The sequence below is a fragment of the Tyto alba genome, unplaced genomic scaffold, assembly GCF_018691265.1.
Source record: "Tyto alba isolate M040663 unplaced genomic scaffold, T.alba_DEE_v4.0 Super-Scaffold_28, whole genome shotgun sequence".
NCBI lineage: Eukaryota > Metazoa > Chordata > Aves > Strigiformes > Tytonidae > Tyto > Tyto alba.
The window spans coordinates 18,361,969-18,385,142 of NW_024881302.1; the positions used below are offsets into that span (position 1 = coordinate 18,361,969).

Genomic DNA, 23,174 nt, shown 5'->3' on the forward strand with positions numbered 1-23,174 from the left:
GTGGAGCTAATGACACCTGCTTTCCTATGTTTTTTTCTCCTTCATCCTCTGCATATTGCTCCACCCCCACCAGTAGCTCCAGCTTATTTCTCTCTCCCCATTTCCCACTGAGCAAGAGGCAGAAGTCCTGTGGCTGGACTGACCAGCCAGCTGCTGCTGGGAATGTTTATCAACCAGATTTTGTCAGCTTTTCACCAGGTGCTTGTTCTGCTAAAACAAGGAAGAACAAAAATACTTCTAATTCCTCTGCAAAATTCCCTACCAATTTTCTGCTTCTTTGTACCCTTCCACATTTTTCTGGTAAAACCTGACCAATAGCTCTAAAACTTAGGGGATATGGAATGGACAAATGACATGATCGTGCTAGTCTTGTTTCCTAAGGAAGCTGACCTGAAATAGGAAATCTCGAGTATTGTCTACAGAGGAAAAGATGATGTCTGGATCCAACTTATTTGTCTTTCCAAACGTTCTCCTGTAATAGGGAGCCTTCTAAAAAGGCCCAGTGAGAGAAGTACTGAAAATATTCAAGGTAACTATGTTATTTACATAGGGAGTAAAAAACCACATTAATGAATCTTGCAAATTTTCATTGTCTCACAGTTTCCTGTTTTTTAAATATTATTTTGCCGTTGCTCTGCTAATAATTGCTTGTGTTTTTTTTCCCTAGTTATTTATTGGCACTTTGCTATTTACAATCCTGCTGTTCCTCCTGCCTACAACTGCACTGTATTATTTGGTGTTTACCCTGGTAAGGTTTAAACCTTGAAGCTAGTCACGTACTGTCTTCTGAGATATTAAAAAAGGTTTCCTAGTCATTCAGTGTCATCCACAAAGAAAATATAAATTTGTCTGGGTGTCCCAGGAAGAATTCTCACACAGCCCATGTAGGCCAAGCAAGTAGAATTCAGGATGCATGTTTGTGTTTCTTCAAAGGGAATTCCCAGCAAATCCTGGTCAGTGGGACAAGCTGTTCCCTTCTCTTTCACTCAGAAGTCTTTTTTTTTATCTTTCCATCCCGTGTCTGGGGTGATGGCCCCACTAGTTTGATCCAGAACTTTTTTTTTCAGGAAATTAACTTGCTGTGTTAAATGCTTTCAGCCAGGCTTTGCTCAGAGGGTTGGACTTCTTTATTTCTCTTTTCTTCTCCCAATATGACCAGTCCTCTCTGCGGCCTGCTTGAAGCAAAATTTTCCACAGGCAGTGGCCATCACATGGTTTCAGCATCTTTTTTGAGCCCTCTCTTTCCAGATGAGCTTGGCAGCAAAAATAAATGCAGTCTGACAAAAGGAGGTGCTTTAATCAGGGGACAAAACAACACTGAGCAGGAAGCTCATTTCTGAACTGCTTTGCTCTTGCTTAGATGCTCTACATGGGGTTTCTTCAGGCAGAAGAAAGCTACTTCAGTTCACTGTTGGAGAGAGTAAAATTTATATTCACTGATAACACAGTGATGGAGTTTACTAGAAATGGAAATGTGAATTCTCCTCGTTAGACTATTACTGTGGAAGGCAGAATAGCTGTCATGTCCTTGCAGGTCACAGCTTCTGCAACTGTAGGGGCTTCATTTCAGTTTTACCCTTAAGCTGAGATTGTCAAGGAACCTCACACAGGGTCTGGATGCCCAGCATTTCTAGACATCAAACCCACTTTGGGAGACTTAAGCTTAGCACACAACAATGTCAGATTGCAGATCAGCTCATGAATTTGCAAGTGTTGCATCTCCTGTTTCTCAGAGATTTTCTTATTAAACTGTTTCTTTGTAGCTCCGTTTACTGGTGGTGATTGTGCAAGGCCTGATACACTTGCTAGTTGACCTGATTGACTCTCTGCCTCTTTATTCAATCATCCTTCGGCTCTGCAGATCCTACAGACTTGCAGGTAAGTCCTTCAGCACTGCACATGCAGAAGTTCAAGGATCTTGCATTATGCATTTAATTTTGATGAGATGGGTAGCTTCTGAATAGAGCAGGGGGGGCAGGAAAGAACCAAAGGCTCAAGGCGTGCAGTTGTCCATACTCTTAACCAATTCCTTCAAGGAGCAGGATGAGGATATCAGTGGAAAGAAATTTGATGCTGAAGCAGAATCAGGAGCACCTTTACAGAGCCTGTGGCAACTAAAAGTAACATCCAAACAAGCACCTGATAAATGAGTTCATCTTTTGATTCCAGTTCTAGAGTACCAGATCAGGTAGAACTTGTGAGAGTTAAACAAGCTGTTAACCTTGGGGGTTTGGACTCTGAAACAAGCCAAATTACAAAAATACTTGGAAAATCTGCTGTTTCAGAGGGCTGGTTCTACAGTGGCTGTGAATCAATGGAACTGCTTCGGTTCTATGCTGACTTGACTAACTGAAGCCTTGAGCTGAGGTGTTTGGATTAATTTCAGAGCTCTGGGTAGATTTCAGGTGATCATTCTTTCTTTGAGACTGATCTGTCACCATTTGAAACTATTCATTGTTTTTCCACTTCTGGTAACCATCAACCATGGTTGGCACCAGAGTAAGGGGTCATTTCAGGATGGGTTTAACTGTCAGCAGCTATGGTTAATCTTAGTTAAAATCAAGCACATCTAAATTATTATCTCCCATCCATTTGAAGAGCATGCAGCAGGAATTTAAAATATAACAAAGAGCTTGATCATTACTAAACCAAGGCTAGTCATCAAATGCAAAGGAAGCTTGAGGCAACTGATAACAGCTTTGTCTGTTGGAGCAGTGCCAGGTTCGATTTTGGGAAGGTATAGCTGAGCCATGTTACCAACTCTGTTCCATGTGTGCCTTCAGCAGGTTCCTATGAATTTCTTGGCAGAAACTACTTAACCCTTCAGGGCTGTCTGTGGAGAACAGGGGCTGCTGCTGAAGAAAATTGACCCAGTAAACAGCAGGTTGTAGGGCAGAAGAAAATTTTGTTACCACTGAAAGATGTAAGGCCATATATTCCCTTCAGTTTTAGATTACTGCTCCTCAGTTTTGTTCAGCCTGCTTACCCACTGCAGGGTAATAAGCCTCCAACTGGGCAGAGGATTGTCTTCTCAGTTGAGTTTGTCACCTGACGTACATTCTTTGTTGGCTGTTTGTTTGCTTCTCTTAAATGTTTTAAGAAAGGCAACACTGCAGTGCGATGCTGCCCGCTAGATGAAGAGGCATCTCTGAGAATTTCTGCAGCCTGTGTTCCTGCCCCAGTGCAAAAATGTGTCATTGCAGTGGTAACAGATGGAGCAGTTGAATCAAATTCAAAGGACTTTAGAGAGTACACATCACCTGATGTCCTCACTGCTTAGGTTTTGCCTCCATTTTCAGTCTCAGAACTCGGATAAAACATCCTCTGGCATATGTTATGGCAGCTGATTTTACAGGCACCATCAAGATAGTTCTACCAACATGAGTGTATAGCTTTTCCTGTCAGCAAGGGGTTAGTGCAGTGCTTAAGTTCAACTCAGTTCAGTCATGGCGTGTACCCTCCCAAGTTCTTTGACTCGGTTTCTGAATTGACAGAATGTGACATTGATGAACCCTGGGCCATGATAGGTGAACGAGCCATCCACACACCAGAAACAAAATCCATTTTTTCTTTCCACACAGCTGAAGTGAAATACCTTGGACTTTAAAAAGCCTTTTGTGCATACATCAAAGCTGAGACCCTCTGTGCAAGAGTTCTGTCTGCCCAGTGTCAGCTTGAGGGATGCCACCTTGGTTGGATGGGCACACTGTGGTGTTGATTTATAGTGTGAAGTAAGGTGTAGCAGTGAGGTTCAGGGGTCTCAAATTTTACCCACACACACGTTTCCAATATATTGTTTGATCATGAACAGGTCAGTTCATTTTCTCTGTGCTTTTCTTTCCCCTTTTCCCAATGTTCACATCAGAAACTTTGGGGCAAGTTTTGTCATGGTTCTGAAGGACCTGTCAGGGTGGTGTCTCCATGATTACTGAAATACAAACAAGAAGTGAGCTTGCTTTAGTGTGCTGTCATGTGAAACAAAGCAAATGGGTTCATGTCCTGACCTCTCTTGTGCCATCGATAATGCCTGCATGTGGAAAAAGCAGAACCTGGCGCTCTGGAGTTGGCTGGCAATCACAGAATAGTTCAGGGTTCTCTGCTAGACTGAGCTGCAGTAGACCGAGCCTTCCTGCTTTTTCTGTGAAATGAATTGCTCAGACTCCTGAGCATTGTGGTAATCTGTAGGTCATTCTAAAATAAATGTGTAGCCTTTTTGTGTATGTATTTTCTTAGAATTTTAAAACTCTTGAACAATGGATCTAATTAAGAGATTGTTGGCTTGCAGCTGTAGAAGGGAAGCGTGTAGCCATGACCTACAGAAGCAGCGTTTTCTGGTCTGCGGGACTGTTCCTATGATAAGGCTTCAGAGCGCTCAACCACATATCTGCAATTTCAGTGCCCACTCGTTTCTGTCTCTCTGACAAATTGCCTGCCTGAAAGGTAGTTCCTGGAATGGCTTAGACACTTCCCCTTAGCCAAAACTCAGTGAATCATGTTGAACAGTTTTTGTCATCCAGCACATTTGCTTATTGAGACCCAGGGTACTCAAACTTCTTTTTGAAGCCAATGGGGAAGCCCATGTTTCAATATAAGCCAGCAAAAGGCAGCTACATTCTTCCTGTCCTGTACAGAAAAGGTCTTAGGATTTGGGAAGAGAGTTTAAACCAGAGCTCTCTGCTAGACAAGAACATTCTGTCCAAGGAGTAAACTGTATCATTTTAATTAATTCAAAGCTTGAGGAAAAAGAGAAAAGACTTCGTTTTATAAATGTGCAAGTCACATAGATGCTATAGCAATGAGGCTTACACAGATGAAGTTTTATTTCTATTTGTACTCCTGAGTCACTGTTTGATCTGTAGCAGATGACTGCATTACTCTTGCCTCATCTTCTGACCTGCTGAAAGGAATAACAAGGGCACACTTGGCTAGGACAGGTTTACAGAAGATGGATTCATTTTATTTCTGTGAAGAGATTCAAGATCTTTCAAAGAAAATTGCCCCTCTAGTCCCAGTTATTACCTTTGTTTGAAACATTGCATTAAATGTCCATGTGCACTATGTCACCACTGCAATCCGAAATCTTTCCTATTTATCTTTACAGTATTGGAAACGTAGCAAATCCAAGAGGAGATATAAAAGTGGCAGGTTTGATGGGGTTTGGTAGCATGTTAAAAACATATGAATGTTGGAATTAATAGGCAGTGATTACTCTGAAATATTTTTAATGCCTCTAGGCCAGCCACTTTCCTCCCTTAGTCTGAAAGAAGAGTTTTGCACATGTGCTGTACCCACATGAGCACAAATTAAAGGTGAGTTCTCTGCCTGCTGTTAACATGGAGTTCCCGTTCTGATGGAGGTTTGGGAAAAGAGGAAGATCTTTCCAGTCCCTTTGTCATCATCAGGTTTGACTGATTTTGAGGCTTTGTGCTTGCTTTAGGACTGCATTTTCAAGCTGGAAGTCAGAGGGCTGCTTTTAATGGAGCTAAGAGAAACACATTGTTTGTCATTATGCTTAAAACCACTATAGAGAGAATCTGTGCTTCCTGTTGAAAATGTGTAAGGGTTCACAAGTCAAGAAAGGTTGAAGACTCTGTTTCTAGAAAATCAGTGCTCAGCCAGCAGAGCTGAGCAGTAAATGACATGGTCTTTTCTCCAAGCATGAATTTGGTTTCCTTGTTTTGTTTCTTTTCAGCTGGTGTGAAGTTCAGAGTCCTTGAGCAGCAGGATGGAAAACCTCTTCGGCTCCTTATGCAGGCAAGCTACTAGTGCTCTCCATGATACTTTCTGCTGCAGGCTTCCCCTCAGACTGACCCCAAGGCCCTTCTCTCTTCTGTAGCAGTTCTGGAACTGGTCCACTGAAAGGCCCTTACTTCAAAAATCTCAGCAGTGAAATGCTGAAGCAAGGGAAATACATTTCACATTTCGATGGCTGGCTGTTGCTTTCTCTTCTTTTTAATACCCTGCTTCAGTTCTCAGTTTAGAATAAATGCAATGTCCTGTATGGTGTGAAATGAAATGTGAAAGATTTGATAAACGTGGAGCTCTGTTACTTCTGGAATTAAGACTTCATGTCATTATGACCTCGCTTCCTGGCTCTGTGCAGCTTCACCTTAATTACTGAACACTGGGAGAAGCAAAAGGCGGCAGCCAAGCCATCCAGAATGAAGGACCAGTAAAAGGTCTTGCCCTCCAGATGTGTTGAAAAGCTTTGGCTGCTCCATGATGCCAGCAGGATGAGGGTGTGGGTGAGACAAGAGAGGGAAGGGCCTCCTGTTATTCTCCTGAGTTGCTCTGGCAAGGTGTGTAGGAAAAGCTTACCTGTGCTTTTGTACCCTCATATTTCCATGCTCTGTCATCAGAGATACTAAAGGAAATGTTTTTCTGAAAAGAAATGATGTGATGATAGCAGTGAAGTTCTCATTACACTTTCAGGAGTGATTGTGAAATTTCCATTTCCTGACTTTGAGGGAGTAGTGCCATATCCCAGGGTCTCTTTTCTTGCTCTTTGCATCCTATGAGGAGAGTCTGCAAGTAGTGTATAGAATTTATAAAGAACACTTGGACGCTGGGGGAGCGTATGGGAAGGAATTAACTGCGGTTCCCAGTTCTTTTGCTTTTTCCATCACCAGTCCAGCCCTATTTCAGCAGAGGTCAGATTAGCATGGAACCAACACACCCGCTAGCAGCAATTCAAAAGGGAATCCCTTCAGCAGATGTCTTCTAGAGCAAAAGTAGCAGTTCCTAAGCATGCTGTCTTCCCAGTTCCTGTCTTTCAGCAGAGTAGTAGTGTAAGAACCAAAATCTGTCGTTCTCCAAGGCCAGAAGACTCCATAAAAAGGAAATCAGACACCAAAGACAAGGCACGGGGGCTTCTGAGCAGAGAATTTGGCATCTGTGTTTGTGAGATGAGGTGGATAAGCTTCTCCAGAGGAAAAAGATCATGACTTAGAGAGCAGAGGCAGTGAGCCATATGAATATGATGAATTTTCCTTGGACCACTGCAGAAAGATCCTTTTGCTATCTAGAATATAGCATAAGTCATCATAGCAAGAGGTGAAAGTGCTTCAGTGGATGTCTCCTATGGCCTTCTGTTCAAACAATAATGAGCAGAGAGTCAGTAAAGGCTCTTTTTTGCTTCCTCTGTGCTGGTGGAAATGAAAAATGGGCTTGTGTCAGAAATCCTGCTGAACATACCACTTTCTCATAGGTCTTTTGAGAGGACACTCTAAAAAGCCTGTTTTTAAGTGACATGCTAAAATTCTTATTTATGGTATGTGATGATGTTCCTTTCTAGAAATTTCACAGTGGCTTTGTCCCCTCCCCATATGGTAGCCCTCTGGAGCCATGCTTGATGGAAGCAAGGCTCTATGCGTGTAACTATGCCCAAAATAATTTAAGCTATAGGTGGCTGATACATTCACAGCTGTCCTTCGGGACACTGCTAATGGATTAGAAATCAATAATGCTGGGTTTGAGCATCACATTGAGCTGGTGGTTCGGCCAACTGATTATTTTTTATTTTTAAGATAGTGTCACTAGAATGCAAAGTCCAGACACAAGGAGGTGGAGGTTGGGGGATGATATTTCCATGCCAAATGCTACTTAATTTTCTCCCGGAAGCCTTACGTAGTTCAGTATTTTCATTAGTGTTTAAAATAATTTATTTTGGTGCACAAGAAGAAATATTTCTGACAGTGTGGCTCAACTGAACTGATAGCCCAGTGAGAAGACACGATGAGTTTGATTCACCTGCATACCTTCTGCTATAAGTGTCATCTTTCACAGCAATTGCTTTGAAAAGGGTTAAGCAAAAGAGGAAGGGAAAAGGGAACATCTCCATTATGAAACAAAGGATGTATATTATATAAGTATATACTATAGCTTAGGACTACAGAAATTGCGTAAAAGGAACTCATATTGCTACTTCCCTCATAAACGGTTGCTTTTGTTTTGCTTGTTTGTTTCCATTTATAATAGGAGAGGCAGACTTACATGTTGCACTGGGTGTAAAACCATCTCTTGTTATTTCTCAGTAGGGAAGTGTTACCCCTTGGTATCACCGCTCTGCCTCGGGATGATTTTCAACGAGAAATGTTGTGTCCAAACCTTCCAGCCCACGTAGCTAATAGTCAAAGGAACACACACTGTATCTCCCTGGTATAGCAGCAGTTTCTATCCTCCCCCAGCATGTTTTCACTTAAAGCATACTGGTTTGCCTACAGCTGAGGAAATAGGCAGAATGAGTTACTCAGGTTTCACTGTTGCTTGTTTTGGGGCAGGTTTCCTTGGTCTTTTTTTTTTAGTTATTATTTTTTTTTTAGCTAACTGTCTATGACCACAATGCAACCTTAGTTGGTTACAGTCATGCAGAATGTCCCATAAATGCCGTGGTTGATCCTTGGCCTTTAGGAAGTAGAATGTGTTTGAAATATGGGCTGCATGAGTTTGGGATAGACATACCACCGGTGGTATGAGCTCCGCTCTTCCGTTTCGGGTACAAATGTTCATTTGGATTGCATTCAGAACTAGCTTCCTGTGAATCTGTTTGGGACCCATTTAATATCTGCTAATGAGTCCATGTTCCACAGCCAGACCACACTGGGCCTGCCTGTTCTTTGGCTTCCCTCAGCCTGTGCGAGGTGCTGCCCTGGCCTTTTTCTTAAACTTCATAGGGATGCTTCTCTGTGTGCAGGCATTTTCTCCTTCTGCTTTGGCAGTGTTGTGCTTTGAAACTAATTTGACAAAGGTCTCCAGGATTAATTCCAATTAACCCTTTGCTTAATCACCCTTTCCCAGAGCTCCATTTTTGTAGGCACTCTGAGTTCATCCTTCCCCTCCCCATGAGCACCAGACAGCTGAAGCAAACTGGTGGCACAGGCAAACGCCCAGAGAACTGGTTGTTCTTCAGTGGACAGAAGGAATATTCAGCTTTTGACATAACAGTGACTGCCTGCGTGGGTTTTGCTGTCTCTCTTTCCTTTTTGTGGCTGGATTTTCCACTGTGAATTATGGTCTCCTTTCACACAGCTGCTTGGCTGGTTCCAGCATAGCTGGACCCTTTCACTAGAGGAGGATGTCCTTCCATTGCTCCCCACTGTCCGAGCTTCCTCTAGCTCTGTGAGTCTCCTCACCCTGGCATCTCACATGGTCCATTTTCTGAGACCCATCTTTTCTGTGTAATCTGCTTACTCTTTTGGAGACAATCTATTGCTGTGCAATCCTTTTCATGCATCAGATTTTGGCCAGACTGGATCAGTCCTCTGGACTTCACCTGTCTACCCTGAAAGACTTCACTGGAATGAGCTTTCCCAAGGTCAAATGTGCTTCTGTCACCACTTTTCCAGCTCACATGTCTGTCTGTCTCTCCCATCTTCCAAAATGTCAACACAGCAACTTTGTGACCATAATCAGATGTGCTTCTGTCACCCCTTTTTCCAGCTAACGTGTCTTCCTGTCTCTCCTATCTTTCAAAATGTCAACACAGCAACTTTGTGACCATAATCAGAGGCCATGAGGTTTTGTAGGCAGAGACTCCAGACGTGGTCATTCTTGGGATGGTGATTGAAATCAGATTTAAAAATATGAACTCAGCCAAGGAGACTTAATTAAAAATGGTAATGAGCAGCCCTGCGTGGCATTGTGTGGTATGCATCCTGTTCAGCTAGGACTCGATTCCACTGGGTGGATATCAGGTGATACCAGGTTTCCCTTAAAGCATAGCTATGGGCTGAGGGCTTAGCACATTAAAGCAGTTGGTCTATAAAAGATATGCCATATAACTGGCACATTACAGAGGAGTTCCTAAGAGTCGCAGCGCACTCACAGTGGAGTATTGCTGTCTGCAGTGGGAGGCATCCTCCAGCCTCTGCAACCTCCTAACGCAACAAGGCAACAGTTCCACACCCTTGTGTAATGAGCATCACTCAAATCCTGCTGGTGCTTGCGTCTGCTTCTCTGCTTGAAAATGATTCTAATAAAACCCCTTGCCAAGCTTGATTTGTTAATGTTTCGGGATGTTGTAAAAGACTAAACGGCTTTAGCTAGCCAGAGAGGGGTTCTTAATGCTTTGTGAGTAGCAGTATTGATGTTTTAAGAGAGGCCAGTGCTATGCAAAATCACACTTGCCCTCCTCAGCTGCCTGTGTTTCTTACTACAACACATTTTCGTTGCTGTTAACCCTCTTTTCTTCTTCTCACAGATCAACCCTTTATCATATGGCAGCGTGGTACAGACATACAGGCTGCCGACCTACAGCTGTTACCCTAAGGATTCCTGGACATCTCTCTGCAAGAAGCTGTTCCTTGGAGAGCTAATATACCCTTGGAAACACAAAGGAGAGAAGCAGGACTAAAGACAGCAAAAGAACTTGAGACACTTGGTCAGAAAAACACATTGAATCCTAATGCTTTTGGATCAAAGGCATCTCAGAGCCAGCGACTGCTAGATACCTTTAATTAGATTTTGGTAACATGGGAGGGGCTGAATTTTTAAAGGCAAGTATTTTTAAATATTATTTTTCAACTTTCCTCTTCCCCAACACTGTGTTTGTGTGATATGCTAATGATTATTTTTGAAGCAAAAGGTTAAACCCATTAGTGCCTCATGAAACCAGCATTTCATGTAATCGAGGAAGTACCTCCTGAATGGCCTGATGATGTGTATATCCTTCCATGTGAGCTCACGGGGCCATAGTAAAATAGCCCTTCGGGTTGTTCAAAGCCACAATGCTGAGGTACATTCTGCCAAAGGGTATTTTGGATCTTTTATGCTTCAGCCTTCAAGCCAGCTGATCAAAACCAAGATGGAAGATCAGCTTGTAGAGTCATACACTGAGAACTGTACAGCGGGGTTGTCTGGGTACATAGAATATTTATGCTTTTCTTTTGGGGTTGGCTTAGATTCACCCCCACAGCACCAGGAGGTGTTAAGCATAGAAACAGTGGGGCTGGAGGCCCAGAAAAACAAACTGCTGTACACTTGTGCCTATATGGTCTCATCTACATGTTTTTCAAAAGCAAGTAGTGTTCTGGGGAGAGCTGAGCCCTGAGCAGACACCAGAACTAAAGTGCAGAGCACGCAGCCTCAGACCCCAGACTGCTCAGGTTGACGTGGCAGTAAGCCATGGTAGCTTAGAGCTCTGGGCTCTGCCAAGGCTCAGGGCTTCTTCGCTTAGTCGCAATGTAAGGCAAACACAGCTTTTCTGAGTCCAGCTCTGGCTGGTTTGTCTGCCAGAGGACTGCAGCAGCCCGGCTTGTTGCACAGCTCAACCAGCTCAGGGAAGCGTGTGCCACGCTCCCTTACAGGGTCAGTATGTCCCCCTGTTCCTCAGGGCCTGGGTGAGAGCCTTGCCATGTAGTGCCTCATCTTTTGCACTTGCTAATAGTCAAGGAGCTTTTAAAGTTATCTCAGACATGAGTCATTTAAAGCCACTTCTTTCCCTGAAACTATAGACACCTTTCTCTTAGGAGAGTTTTCCTGCTTTGGACCCTACCTCCATCATGCAGCAGTGCTTGGCTTTTCTGTGTCCCAGTCTGATTGTGTGCTCATTTTGATGTGCGTCTTCTATTCCTTCTCTTGGGGATAGTGCCTCTGTGCACAAGAGTGTGATGTCCCACTGGGTACTTGGTTGTTGTGTAGACATTTACATACAATTGTTACCCAAAAGAATGCTTTCTCCAGGTCTGGTAGCTCCTCTCGCCCCAGATGAAACAATGATGTAGTATCACTGTCCCCTGCTGCTGCTTTGCACGCCCGAAGTGACTGCATTAACTGGCAGGTGAGAGGTGTGCTGAATCCTGCCCCCTTCTCCTCTTTCCAAGGAACCAAGGATGGAGGAGGAAGAGGAAGATTTGTCATGGCTGCAGTGCTGAGCCCTTCTCTGGAAGGCTGCCTGTGTATTCCATTGGGAGTAGGTGGAGGCAAGGCAAGCAGTCGCGGCAAGGTGCCCTGGGCTTTAAGTAGCCTTCAGTCAGCACTTCCACTGGCAGGATGAGAGTTTCCTACCCCAGCCCCATGACTCATCCATGTACTTGAAGCTGTCACAGAGGAGAAGGGGTTATAGACCTGCTGCTTTAAGATGTTCCTGGACGGATACATTTGGTTTGTCTGTAGCTGCTCAAAGCCTCTCGTGGTGCAGCCACTGCCTCTTCAGTCGTAGCTTGATCCGGAGAAAATGAAGCTCTGTAGGCAGGTGCTTGGTCCAGACATTCCTCAGCAGACAAACACAGGAGCTGCCAAGGTCTTACAGTTTTCTTAAGGACATCGTGAAGGGAGGCAGTATTATATGAGCACTGCTACCCAAAGAGGACGTCCTGTTACCTTGATCCAGGGAAGAAGGGCACATCACTGAAGAAAGCCAGCATGGCAAAAGCCCTCCACCACCTTCTGCCACCGCATGCTCTGGCCGGGACATCACTGGCTGCAGAAACTGAAGAGACCTTTGTTCTTCTTTGATGATCAGTGCTTAAAAATCATGTACAAATACAGGATTATCTTCTCTTGCAATATCGAAGCCCAAGTATTTCTCCCCACTCCAGGTGTGAATAACTCCGGGTTGTGATCCATTTAGTGGATGAATGGTCTGAAAAATGTTTCTCACCTCAACTTAAGTCAGTCATGGAGACCTATCCTTACGTGGCACTCAGTGCAGCAGATTTACACTTTACCTCCCTCTCATGTTTCCACTGGACCTACTAAATGATATTTCCCCTGCTTCCTCCCACGCCTGCATAGTTTGGTTTACTGACTGCTGTGAGAAACTTTATTATTTTTGGTCTTGTGAAAATAATGTTCCTAATATCCTGGCTTTTAAAATCTTTCCATGGGACCAGACAGCTCACGATGGTCCTAATCGTGGCTGTCCTTTGGGATCAAGTGACCTGAAAGCCACAGAGACATGAAGACCAGCAAATGTGACCTTCCTATTGGGAATCTGCCAAACATATTAGAAGTTTCAGTGTTGGGTCTGTTTACTAAAGGCTGATACTGACTCCGGGGCTGATCAAACTGAGAAAAAGCTCCTCTTCCAGCCCAAGAGCCTGAATCTTCTGTGACACAGAGGACCTCGAGTAGCCCAGCTGAGAAATGACAGCCCGTTGTGGGTGCAGCTCTTCTGTGTCACACAGAACCGGTGCCTGAGCTGTCTTACTGTTTCTCATACATGGCGTTCCTCTTGCCCCTGATGCTATCTGAGCCTCTGAGTTTCTTCTGCTGGATATTTGCCATGTTTCTCCTCTTCCTTTCCAGTCACTGCTGTGAAATAGTCTTCCCCCACCCTTTTCCGATTCTGCGCAGAGGCATTTCAACAACTTAGCAGACATCCTGCTCAGGAACATTTGACCTTGTGTCATCTCTCTAATTAGAATTTGGGATCAGCATCATCCTCCACAGCAGCACAGACTGGCCCAGCGCTGACATTTCCTCAGGGAAGAGACTGCTGCTAAGGTTATGGCTCTAACTTGTCCTCAGATCCATATTATCCGTATCAGTCCTTGGATGAGAAGTAGTTAAAGATTTCAAATCTTCTCTGATTCCTACCACACACCCCTTATAGCAGGCAACAAGCAGTCTTTGCCAAACATCATTCAAAGACTGTAATCTTGAAGACTTTTTTTAATACTGCATTTCCTTATTATTATTTTTTCCACCTTATGGTTGCCAGTGCTGGCACAACACTCGATGTGCCTCTTTACATAGGCATGGTTTTTCTGAAGGAAAACATGATTCACTGCATGCAGAACTCCATCCTAGGTAGAAATTCTGCCTTTGAGAAATACTTTCCTTTCCTAACCAGAATAGCATGTGACAATGCTGAAAGAAAATCTCAGTAATTACAGTGCACTGAAGGCCCTGGTTATGGTTTTGGGAGTTTTCCCTGATACTGCAGCTGGACTGTGCCTTGTTCTGCTGGCACATGTGAATGTACCATCAGGCCCACAGAAAGAGCGTTGCACGTATGTATTATCCATATGTTGACTTACAGTCTCAGGAGTCTAAGGCAGGAAAATCTCCTGATTTGTCATCATGCAGATAATGAGTTCCTTTCCTTCTGCCCTGTGCTGTCTGATCCTGCTGCCACAACACCCATCTTCTTGCTGAACCCAAGTCCTTGGGGATTTACTGTTAGTGCTTAGACCTGCTGATTACACCATCACAGAATCACAGAGTGGTGGAGGTTGGAAGGGGCCTCTCAAGATCATCTGGTCCAACCCCACAGCTCAAGCTGGGCCACCCAAAGCTGGTTGCCCAGGACTCTGTCCAGATGGCTTTTGATTATCTCCAAGGATGGAGACTCTGCCACCTCCCTGGACAACCTGTGCCAGTGCTTGGTCACCCTTGCAGTAAAAGAGTGTTCCCTGCTCTTCAGAGAGAATTTTATGTGTTTCAATTCATGCCCATTGCCTTTCATCCTGTCATTGTGTTACGCTGAGCTAGGAGACACCGTAACTCAAATATCTTCAGTGACTTTGAAGGTTTGCAGTTGCATGCTGTCTCTGTCCCTGAACAGCCCTATTCAGGGACTCTTCAGCAGTCCCTTTGCCTTTCAGGGGGTATCTAAGCCCTCTGTGGTTAGAGAAGGTTGCCTGCTGCTCTTTGCTGGCTTTTCTGGACCTGGTAGCAGAGAGAGTTCTTGCTCTCCACCCAAACTCACTGCGTTGAGCAGGAAACTGGGGGATGAGGAGCAGAAAGCTCTAAGCGGGCGGCACGCACGTCTGCCTGGATCAGGGGCCTTTGTGTGATGCTCTGAGGCTCTGCGTGGGCAATCGCTGGCAGAGCGCTGTGAATACAGATGGGATGTGGCTGCATCTCAGGTCATCCATCCACATGACATGAGGCCCCAGGTAGTTCAGGAGCTTTTGGGTTGTATCCCACTGTGCGGGATAAACACGTAAGAGCAATCCAAACCTTATGTGGGCAGCTAATCTGCCTTCCTGGGTGAGAAGAGTGCCCCTCACCTTTGCATCTGGCTCACCATTTTGCAGTGGGAGTGGAACAGCTTGCTGCTTGCAAGAGTCTCTCCCCTTCGGCTCTCAGCTGGCAGCCTCACCTCCAATCCTTATCCACGTCTGGGCCTGGACCTCAAGCCAAGAATGCCCAAACTGCCCATGTATTGTCTCAGCAAGCTAAATATGAGGAGAATACACGTGATTACGAGTGCTGCAGGCGACAGAAGGTAAACCTTTCATTTCCAGGCAAGTGATGGGGTTCAGGAGCTGGTGGAAGTGCTGTGGGTGTCGCTTACCCAGGGAAGCACCAGAGCTCACCAGGGGCAGGGAGGGGCTGCGCGCACATCTCCCATCCGTAGTGTTATTTAAGTGTCTGGCATTGGGGAAATTTGTGAGAACTTCACAACTGTTGTAATCAATCCTCCTACTTACAATGCTTTCTGGTTTTAAATAAAGTATTGTAAAAGAGTACTGAAACATTTACAGTTTAGTTAGAAGTGTGTGTGTGTGTGTGTTTGCATGTGAAGTTTAATGAGGAACTTTGATGTGCTGGTTGAAAAGCACTGGTACATTTTCTCTTTGCATTCACATAAACTACCAGGTGTTAAGCAGGAGCAAAGTGCTCATGTGACAGCAACACACTGTTTGTTTTAAAATGTCACCGTTAACACCATGTGAAAGTGACTTCCTTCCCATCCCATCCCTGATTTAAAATGCAGCAGTCCAGCTTGCCAGTCCAGGGAACAACCCCTGGCTCAGGAAACAGACTTGCTTCATGCTCCTCACGGTCCCGTTTCTGCAGACAGAAGTGCTGGCAGAGCAATGGCAGTGTAGCAGAGCTTGTGTCGGCAGGTCCATGCACAGCTGAGACCAAAGAGGCTCCGTGTGTACCGGTTGCAGGTGCTTGTGCTTGAGTTTAGGGATGAAGATCTTTGTTCTGCTGCTAGGTGTGGATTTTTTCGGTGAATTAAACCTTTTAATCAGAACTTAAATGGATTTTGATTTCACTAGGTAAAGATTTTGGGAGGAAAGTCGAGCTCTTCCCTCTTGAACTCGTGGCTGAGCACCTGTGTGACCTGCTGCCACCACCACGGGGACTGGGCGGGGCGGCTGCTGGGGGCTCGACTTGGCTGAGCGGGCTGTTCGCCCCCGTCCTGAGGCCTGGCCGGGTAGTTACTCAATCTCTGCTCTCCACCCACAGAAGGTATTTCATCCCTCATCCAGCTGAGAGTGTTCTGCTAAGGCCAAATCGTGAAACCCTTGCAAGAAGGAGCCCTGATCCAGTGGATCCTGCCTTGGGCCTGCAAGACAGTTAAGGTGATGCTCCTCCAGCTCTTTTTTTCCCTATGATTCACTGAGGGGTTCTTTGGTTTTCTGTGAGCCTACCCATGCGATGTGTTGCTGTTCAGCGTGAGGGGCAGGGCGGAGGGGGACAAGCCTCTGCAGCCCTTGTTCAGTCTGAGCAGAAGCACAAGCTGTGCCTGGGAATGATGGGTGCCTTGCCGCTACTCCTCATCACATCAGAGCAGTCACACCCTTGCATTCATCCTCATCCTCTTCTCTTCCTTTTTCCTTTGTTCTTCCTCTCCCTGTGCAGTTTGCATCCAGCTGCCTCTAGCCCAGCTAGCAGCACCCAGCCCGCCTGCCTTCTGCAGCGTGCCATTGCCCAAGGAGGCCCAGAGCACCACTGGTTGCTGGTGGTTGTCTGAAGGAGCAGCTTCCCTGGGCGGGCAGAGCCTCATGGCTGCCATGTGCCATGCCCAGCGGTGAAGCGGACGAGTGTCAAGCACAGCCAGCTGGATGCATGGCCGTGACGATGTCCCCAGGCCACAGCAATCCTCTGCCAGAGTCACCCATCTGCCTCACACTGAGGCTGCTGCTTCCTGCAGCGTCCTGCCGCCAGCTCCTGAAACAACCCCACTGCCTGCTCTGCGCTGCTCCTCTCTCGTGATGGTTCCCATCAGTCTGGGCTCTACTTTGGTTTCCACCATCCCACCAAGGAGGTGAGAAATCACTTGAATGAGCCATAAACCAGGGCTCTGGGGTTGGCCCTGGAGGAGTGGCAGCACTGAGAACCAGAGGCTAAGGAAAAAGAAACAAAATCAAAGAGATTCCCGCCCATCATCCTCCTCCAGCCCATTCCCTGCCGCTTTAGATCCAAGGGACTGGTGGACAGAAATGATAGGAATGGCTTTTCTCTCCTCCTGGGGAATCTGGGCACACACAGATCCCCCTGTCTCCACTTCCCCTGCTTCACCATCCAGGGCTGGGCCCTGGGGTGGGAGTTTCTCCACTGGCTTTACCCTCGGAGCCTCTGCTCCCTGGGGAATGCCATTGGCAGCAGCTGGGGGCAGCAGCAGCTCCAGATAAAATCAGCAGGACATCCGCTATTTCATTTTGCTTTTGCAGAAGCTGGATGAGCTGGGCTGTTTGGGGGACAGAGGTGGGGGAATGGAGGGGGCTGCGTTTGGCCCCTGCCATGCAGACAAACCAAACTGAGCAGCACTAAGCATGAGGCTACGCTCCTCACCCCGTGGGGATACAAACCCCTCATCAAACCAAAACCCCCAGAGGTTTTTATTACCACGTGGCTCCAAGGCAGCAAGGGTGCTCAAGCCCTCAGGCCACAGGAGACGGGGGGGAGCCAGGTTGGGACCACTGCAGGGGGCAGCCCCTCACCCCAAAGCTCTGCCATCTCCCCTCACCCTGTGAACACGGGGGGAAGAGCTCTACCATCTGCCCTCCCCAGGCTGAGCAGGTTCAGAGCATCGCCCTCTGGCATGTGGCACAGCACCTGAGGGGCAGAGGTGCTGGGTGCAGCTCGCTGGAGCACAGGAAGGTCCCTTGTCCCCAGAGCCACAGGGCAGCAGGGTCCTGCCACCCCATGGGGCGCTCGGATGAGGCATCTTGGTGCCCAGAGCTTGTGTCTCAGCTGGCTGAGGACTGATGCATTCATCACTGTCCAGTCCCTGGTGCTGCATCCTGCCAGTCGGTCACCTCCGAGGGTGGAAAATCCACTTGGCTGCCCAGCCAGCATGGTGGAGCTGCTCGGGCTTTCCCAGCTGATGCTTGCCTGGTCTTTGCCCACCCCACTTCAGCCCATTTTACAGATTCCCCTTTGCCAGCCCCACATTTGGGGCGTCTTTGGCAAAGTCGTCGGTGATGGGGGTTATCCACGTGGCTGTGGCCACAGCTGTCCTGGCCCTTTGCTTGACAGCAGAGCAATCCCCAAGGGAGAAGGTGAATGAGCCATGCAGTAAAAGGCATGTTTGGGCAGCAATTATTATTTTATAAAAGTGAGACGTCTTGCTGCTGCTGGAACTTGAGGAGCACGGGGCCGGGAGCAGAGCAGGAGGAGGAGGAGAAGCGGGGGCTGGAGGAAAGCGGAGCAGAGGCGCTGACTCACCAGCCCAAGGGAGGGCTGCCATCAGCCCCGCTGAGCCCAGAGCCACGGGCAAGGCAAGAGCCCTGATCCTGTGCTGACGAGCTGCAGCACCAGTTACACAAAAGCTGGGGGGGGGGGGTTCTCACTCAGGATTGGGCTCCCAGGCTCATAGAAATGGAGGAGATGGAAAGGGATGGGGGGAAAAGGCAGGAGGAGCAGAGGGACCTGGGGCACCGGGGCTGTGCAGGGGTGTCTTCATAGCAGGCAGCAGGGAAGGATGAGATAAATGCTGGTGCCCTCCCAGCACAAGGCAGACGGGAGGGCATTAAAACTGGGACAGGAGCAGAGAGGATTTGTCAGTGATGCCAGCAGGGAGGGGACCCTCGCCCACGGGGATCCTGCAGAATCGGGCCCATGGAGCCGGGACCTCGCAGAGGTTTCCGCTGGAGGCTGGCCAGTCCCAGCGGGGTGCCGCTGGGGCGGTGGGGGTGCTTACTGGTGCCGCAGCCCTTCGTGGGTAAAAGCTCAGCCTGGTTCCCACGGCCTGGGGCTGTCACCATCCCCTGGGGACATGCTGGATGTCAGCTCTCCCGCCCCAGCCCTCCCTGGGTGCTGGCTGACCCCAGAGCCGACAGTGGGGCGCATGCGCCTCCCACCCTCCCCATCACCCACACCTGGGTTCCCCCCCCCCCAACCCGGATGCCCCCCAATACCTGAGTGCCCCCCCCTCTCCCCATGTCCCTGTCTGCCCGCCCCACAGCTGGATGACCCCCATAAATGGATGACCCCCCCCACCTGCATGCCCACCCCCCTGGGTGCCCCCCTCATACCTGAGTGCCCCCCATTGCGCCGGCCGGGCCCCGCCATGACACACCCCCCACCCACTTCGGACTCGCTGTCCCATCATGCTCTGCTACGGCGCGCCCCGCACTGCCGCGGCCGCCCCCGCGCAAGGCACGCCGGGACCTGTAGTCTGCAGCCGCTCCGCCCTTCCCCCCGCCGGCCCCGCCCCTCGAGAGCCTGGAAGGGGGGGCGCCGGGGCGGGGTGGGATTTGACGGGCGCGTCTCTGAGCCTATGGGAGCGGCGGGCAGCCCGGCGCGGGGCGGGTCTCGCCGCCGCCTCTCCCTCGGCGCGGGCGGCAGGCGGAGGCGGTGGCGGCGGCTGCGCGGCCCGGCCCGGTCCCGGGCGCTCCGGCGGGGAGGTGGGCGGGTGAGGGCGGGCAGCCCGGCGCTGGGGCCCGGCGGGGCGGGTTCGGGCCGCGGGGCCTGGCGGGGCGGCGGCGCATTGTGAGGGCGGGCGGGCGCGGGGGCTTTGTCAGCGGCGGGGGGCGCTGAGGAGCCGGCGGGGCCGGGCCGCTGCCCACCGCCTCCTCCTCCTCCTCCTCCTCCTCCTCCTCCTCCTCCTCCTCCTCCTCCTCCTCCTCCTCCTCCTCCTCCTCCTCCTCCCGCCGCAGGTCCCCAGCGCGTCCCTCGGCGGAAGATGCGAGGCGAGGCAGCGGGCCGGCTGTGAGCTGCGGCGGGGGGAAGAGGCCCGGCGGGGCCGCGGGAGCGCGGCCGGAGCCCCCCCCACAGGCCGGCGGGCGGCGGAGGATGCGGATCGGGCCCCCTCGCCGATGAGAGGGAGGATGGGAACCCAGGGCAGCCCGGTGAAGAGCTACGATTACCTCCTCAAGTTCCTGCTGGTGGGGGACAGCGACGTGGGGAAGGGAGAGATCCTGGAGAGCCTGCAGGACGGGGCCTCCGAGTCCCCCTACGCCTACAGCAACGGTAGGGACGGCTGGGGCAGGGCAGCCCGGTAACGGGCAGCGCCGGGACCCGTGCGAGGGGTCAGCGCTCCCGGGGAGGGGACACCGGCCTTGGGGAGGGAGGGCTTGGTTTGATTTTTTTCTTTAGTGGTTTTTTTTTTTTTTTTGGGGGGGGGGGTTGTTTTGTTGTTTTTTTGTTTTTTTTGTTTTTTTTTTTAATGGACTGGAAGCGTAGCGTGGTTTATCAGGGGTTGCGTGGCTGGCAGCAGAAAGGCCGCAGTCATTCCTTAGAAATCCTGAAGATCTGCAGGCGAATTTGGCCAGAGAGGCGTCAGAGGGGTCGGTGTCTGATGTAATCAATCCCTGGATGCACAGAGCCCTCGGCACGGCTGGACCCTTCCCGAGTGGAGCTTTCCCCCCAGCACCCCACCGCCGAGCTGATTCCCCCTGACCACCATCAGCATTAACACCAGGACCGGGCTGCAGCCAGGGGAAGCAGTGTCTGTAAGACAAGAACAGGAGCTTTATTTCCAGGCCAGAGCTCTCACTTGGTTACTGCTAGCGCAGCTTGGTCCGCCTCCTGCAAACATCAAGGTTTCTAATGGAGCCCATGACAGACCATTAACTACAGTGTCACAAGACCGTAATTAAGAGCCAAGGAGTGGCGCTGTGCTATTTCCTGCGTCCCCCCGCTGCAGTTAAAGCATAACACAACCTGGCAGGGTGCAGGTCCTGGGGTGGTTTTCAATCTGTCATCCTTCCCCCCCCTGGGCCTCCATGCAAAATAACATCCCTAAGGGCTCGACAGAAGCGATTCAGTTCAGGCCCTGCATCATCACCACAGCTGACTCCAGGGCTGGAGCAGGTGGCGCCTAGTTTTGCCTTATAAGCAGGAATCTGGGGGAATTGGGTGCTTCTCAGTGCTCTGCATTGAAGCTAGCTGAATTTAGAGTGTAAAGGAGAGGCATGGCTTGGCTCCTGACTGCATGCTCGGTCCTCGGAGCTGCTACCAGCTTCACAGGAGCTGATGCAAGCACACACCTGCTCCGCAGAGATTTACGGGGAGGTGGTGACTCAGAAGTCAGGCTGCTTGTGACATGAGAGCAGCAGATTCTGGAACTAGAAGGTTGTGGTATCATTCATCTCCTTGGGTGTCTGGATGAGCTGGTGCGATTTGCCTTCGAGGAGATGCTTGGTGCTTTTAAGCTTCCCTGAAGAGAGTTTGTCTCTCTGAAGAACCTGCCTCATCTGGGAGCTGTAGAGCTGCTCCTTGGGGTTAGTGTTTACTAAGCAGAAAGGGATGAAGAGTGTAACGGAGTTGTTGTTTTAAGTAAAGTGTTAAAGTTGGAATTGTTTTCTGATAGAAATGGTTTTGACTGCTGTTTTGAAGCAGGCAATGCAGGAGTAATAAGTACAATTGCAGAGTGAGTGTGCGGTGGGTCCTTTGATACATACATAAAACCCAAAGAACAGTGACTTCAGCTGTCGCTATAAAAGCTTTGTCTCCGTACCCACTGTTTTATAACAACAAAATACCACCATCTATCTTCTGGAAAAAGAAATCTCAGTGAACTAATATTTTCATAACCTTCCTTTGTCTTCTGTGGGCAATTGAACCCATTCTTAATTAGAGAATTAGGTCATCTACTGTTTTTTTCAGTAATATATGCTCTGATAGTTTCTGCTTCTGTTGCTTCTGCAAAGCTGTGCGCCTTTTGGATAATCAGATGGAGTAGCTCTGAAACCAGAGTGAATTTGATACTGGTGATATTCCTGACAGCTTTGGCAATCAAACTCCCTCCATCTCTGGCGCAGTTGGGATGTGCATAGTGACAGAGCGTACTTCTCTGCCAGCGTGTTTTCACTCGGCCCTGACGGAGACCATCCCCTGATGTGAAGGCACTTAGATTTTTGTGAACAGCTAGTGCCTGGCTTCCTTTTTGACACATGCCTGATGCTGTCCCAAAACTGCAACGCTAGAATGTTATGTAGGGGTTCTGTTTGTAAATCTTTTACTTGTAAGTGTGTCTTCCTCCTCTCACAGACCCCACGTCCCATTTTGAAACAAATACTGGATTTGATCTGTCCAGAAAACAGAACTTGCCATTATCAGTGTGAAATGGAGTATGCTTTAGGTTGATTTTGTGATTGGGACATCTCATGTCAAGCTCAGTTCCCTTAACCTCCAGTGGGGAGGAGTAAAGCCGTGGTGCCTGTGCTCTCTGTCTTGTTGGGGTCTGCTGCCCTCATGCTGTTGGCCAATTACAGCTGTTTTGACACAGGTTTTTGAAATGCAGTGTGAAACGGATTGTCCTTTCTGCTCTGTGAAGGCATACCCTTTAAAATGATGCTCTGTAAATAAAGCTCTGTAGTTTTGCTGCTGCTCTTCTGCTGGACACCTGGCCTCTAGAGCAGGGTTTGAGGGATTCCTCTCTTCTCCGTAGGCGTCTGGGTGTTGGAACAGTGGGCAATGAAGGCATGAGAAAGCCCTTTTTTTATCATCCCTTTATATCAGCTGGAAGCAGCGGGCAGCCTCTGCTTGCTTGCGTCCAGTATCGGAAAGCCTTGGATGTGGTATGAGTCGAGTCTTTCTTAAAACATCACAGTGGCTTCTGTTTGTCCTTGTTCAGGATCCCTGAGCAGAAGCATCACTTCTCAACACAGCCTTATAGCTTGGCACCTCATACTAAATCAGGCATGTCTTAAATTAGACGCTGCAGTTCCTATTGTGTATAGCAAGACCTTAGCAATGTCCTTTATTTAAATCACTGTTAGAAATGAATCTGGTCTGTATAAGTAGAGGTGGTTGTTACTCCCTAGTTGCCGTTGGCCTTTGCAGTAAGAGGCGAGTGGGGGCCCTGACCATTGCTGCACCTGAGCTGCAAGGGCACTGGTTACAGAATTTCTGGTGACATGAAAATGGTGTTTTGAGGAGGAATTTGAGGTCTGGTTATCACCTGTGTGTTTCTTAGTAGGTTCACGCTGAAGTTACCGAGTGTATCGGTTTCCAGGAGCATCAGACCAAGCACTCCCAGTGCAGAGCAGGGAGTTTGTCTATGTCCTATGGCTGGATATTGTCACCTCCCACCCCAGGAGGGC

General features: G+C 48.6%; 2 protein-coding genes across 8 annotated transcripts in view; both read left to right on the top strand.

Moving 5' to 3' along the window:
* The window catches only part of PIGQ (phosphatidylinositol glycan anchor biosynthesis class Q), a 37,679-nt gene extending 22,244 nt beyond the window's left edge, over window positions 1-15,435 (top strand). For all 4 annotated transcript variants that reach the window (XM_032998384.2, XM_032998383.2, XM_032998382.2 and 1 more), the window contains 4 exons: window positions 668-748; window positions 1,764-1,878; window positions 5,693-5,754; window positions 10,199-15,435. In XM_032998384.2, the coding sequence (XP_032854275.1) occupies window positions 668-748; window positions 1,764-1,878; window positions 5,693-5,754; window positions 10,199-10,351 (411 nt within the window). In that variant the 3' untranslated portion in view covers window positions 10,352-15,435. The remainder of the gene's footprint in view (window positions 1-667; window positions 749-1,763; window positions 1,879-5,692; window positions 5,755-10,198) is intronic.
* A 4,021-nt stretch (window positions 15,436-19,456) lies between these two features.
* The window catches only part of RAB40C (RAB40C, member RAS oncogene family), a 37,454-nt gene continuing 33,736 nt past the window's right edge, over window positions 19,457-23,174 (top strand). Inside the window, exons 1-2 of one of the 4 annotated variants that reach the window (XM_042798516.1) lie at window positions 19,457-19,532; window positions 19,785-20,097. In XM_042798516.1, the coding sequence (XP_042654450.1) occupies window positions 19,944-20,097 (154 nt within the window). In that variant the 5' untranslated portion in view covers window positions 19,457-19,532; window positions 19,785-19,943. Of the gene's footprint in view, window positions 19,541-19,669; window positions 19,697-19,744; window positions 20,098-23,174 lie in introns of those variants that run through there. The other 3 variants (XM_042798518.1, XM_042798517.1, XM_042798519.1) reach the window with 3 other exon arrangements.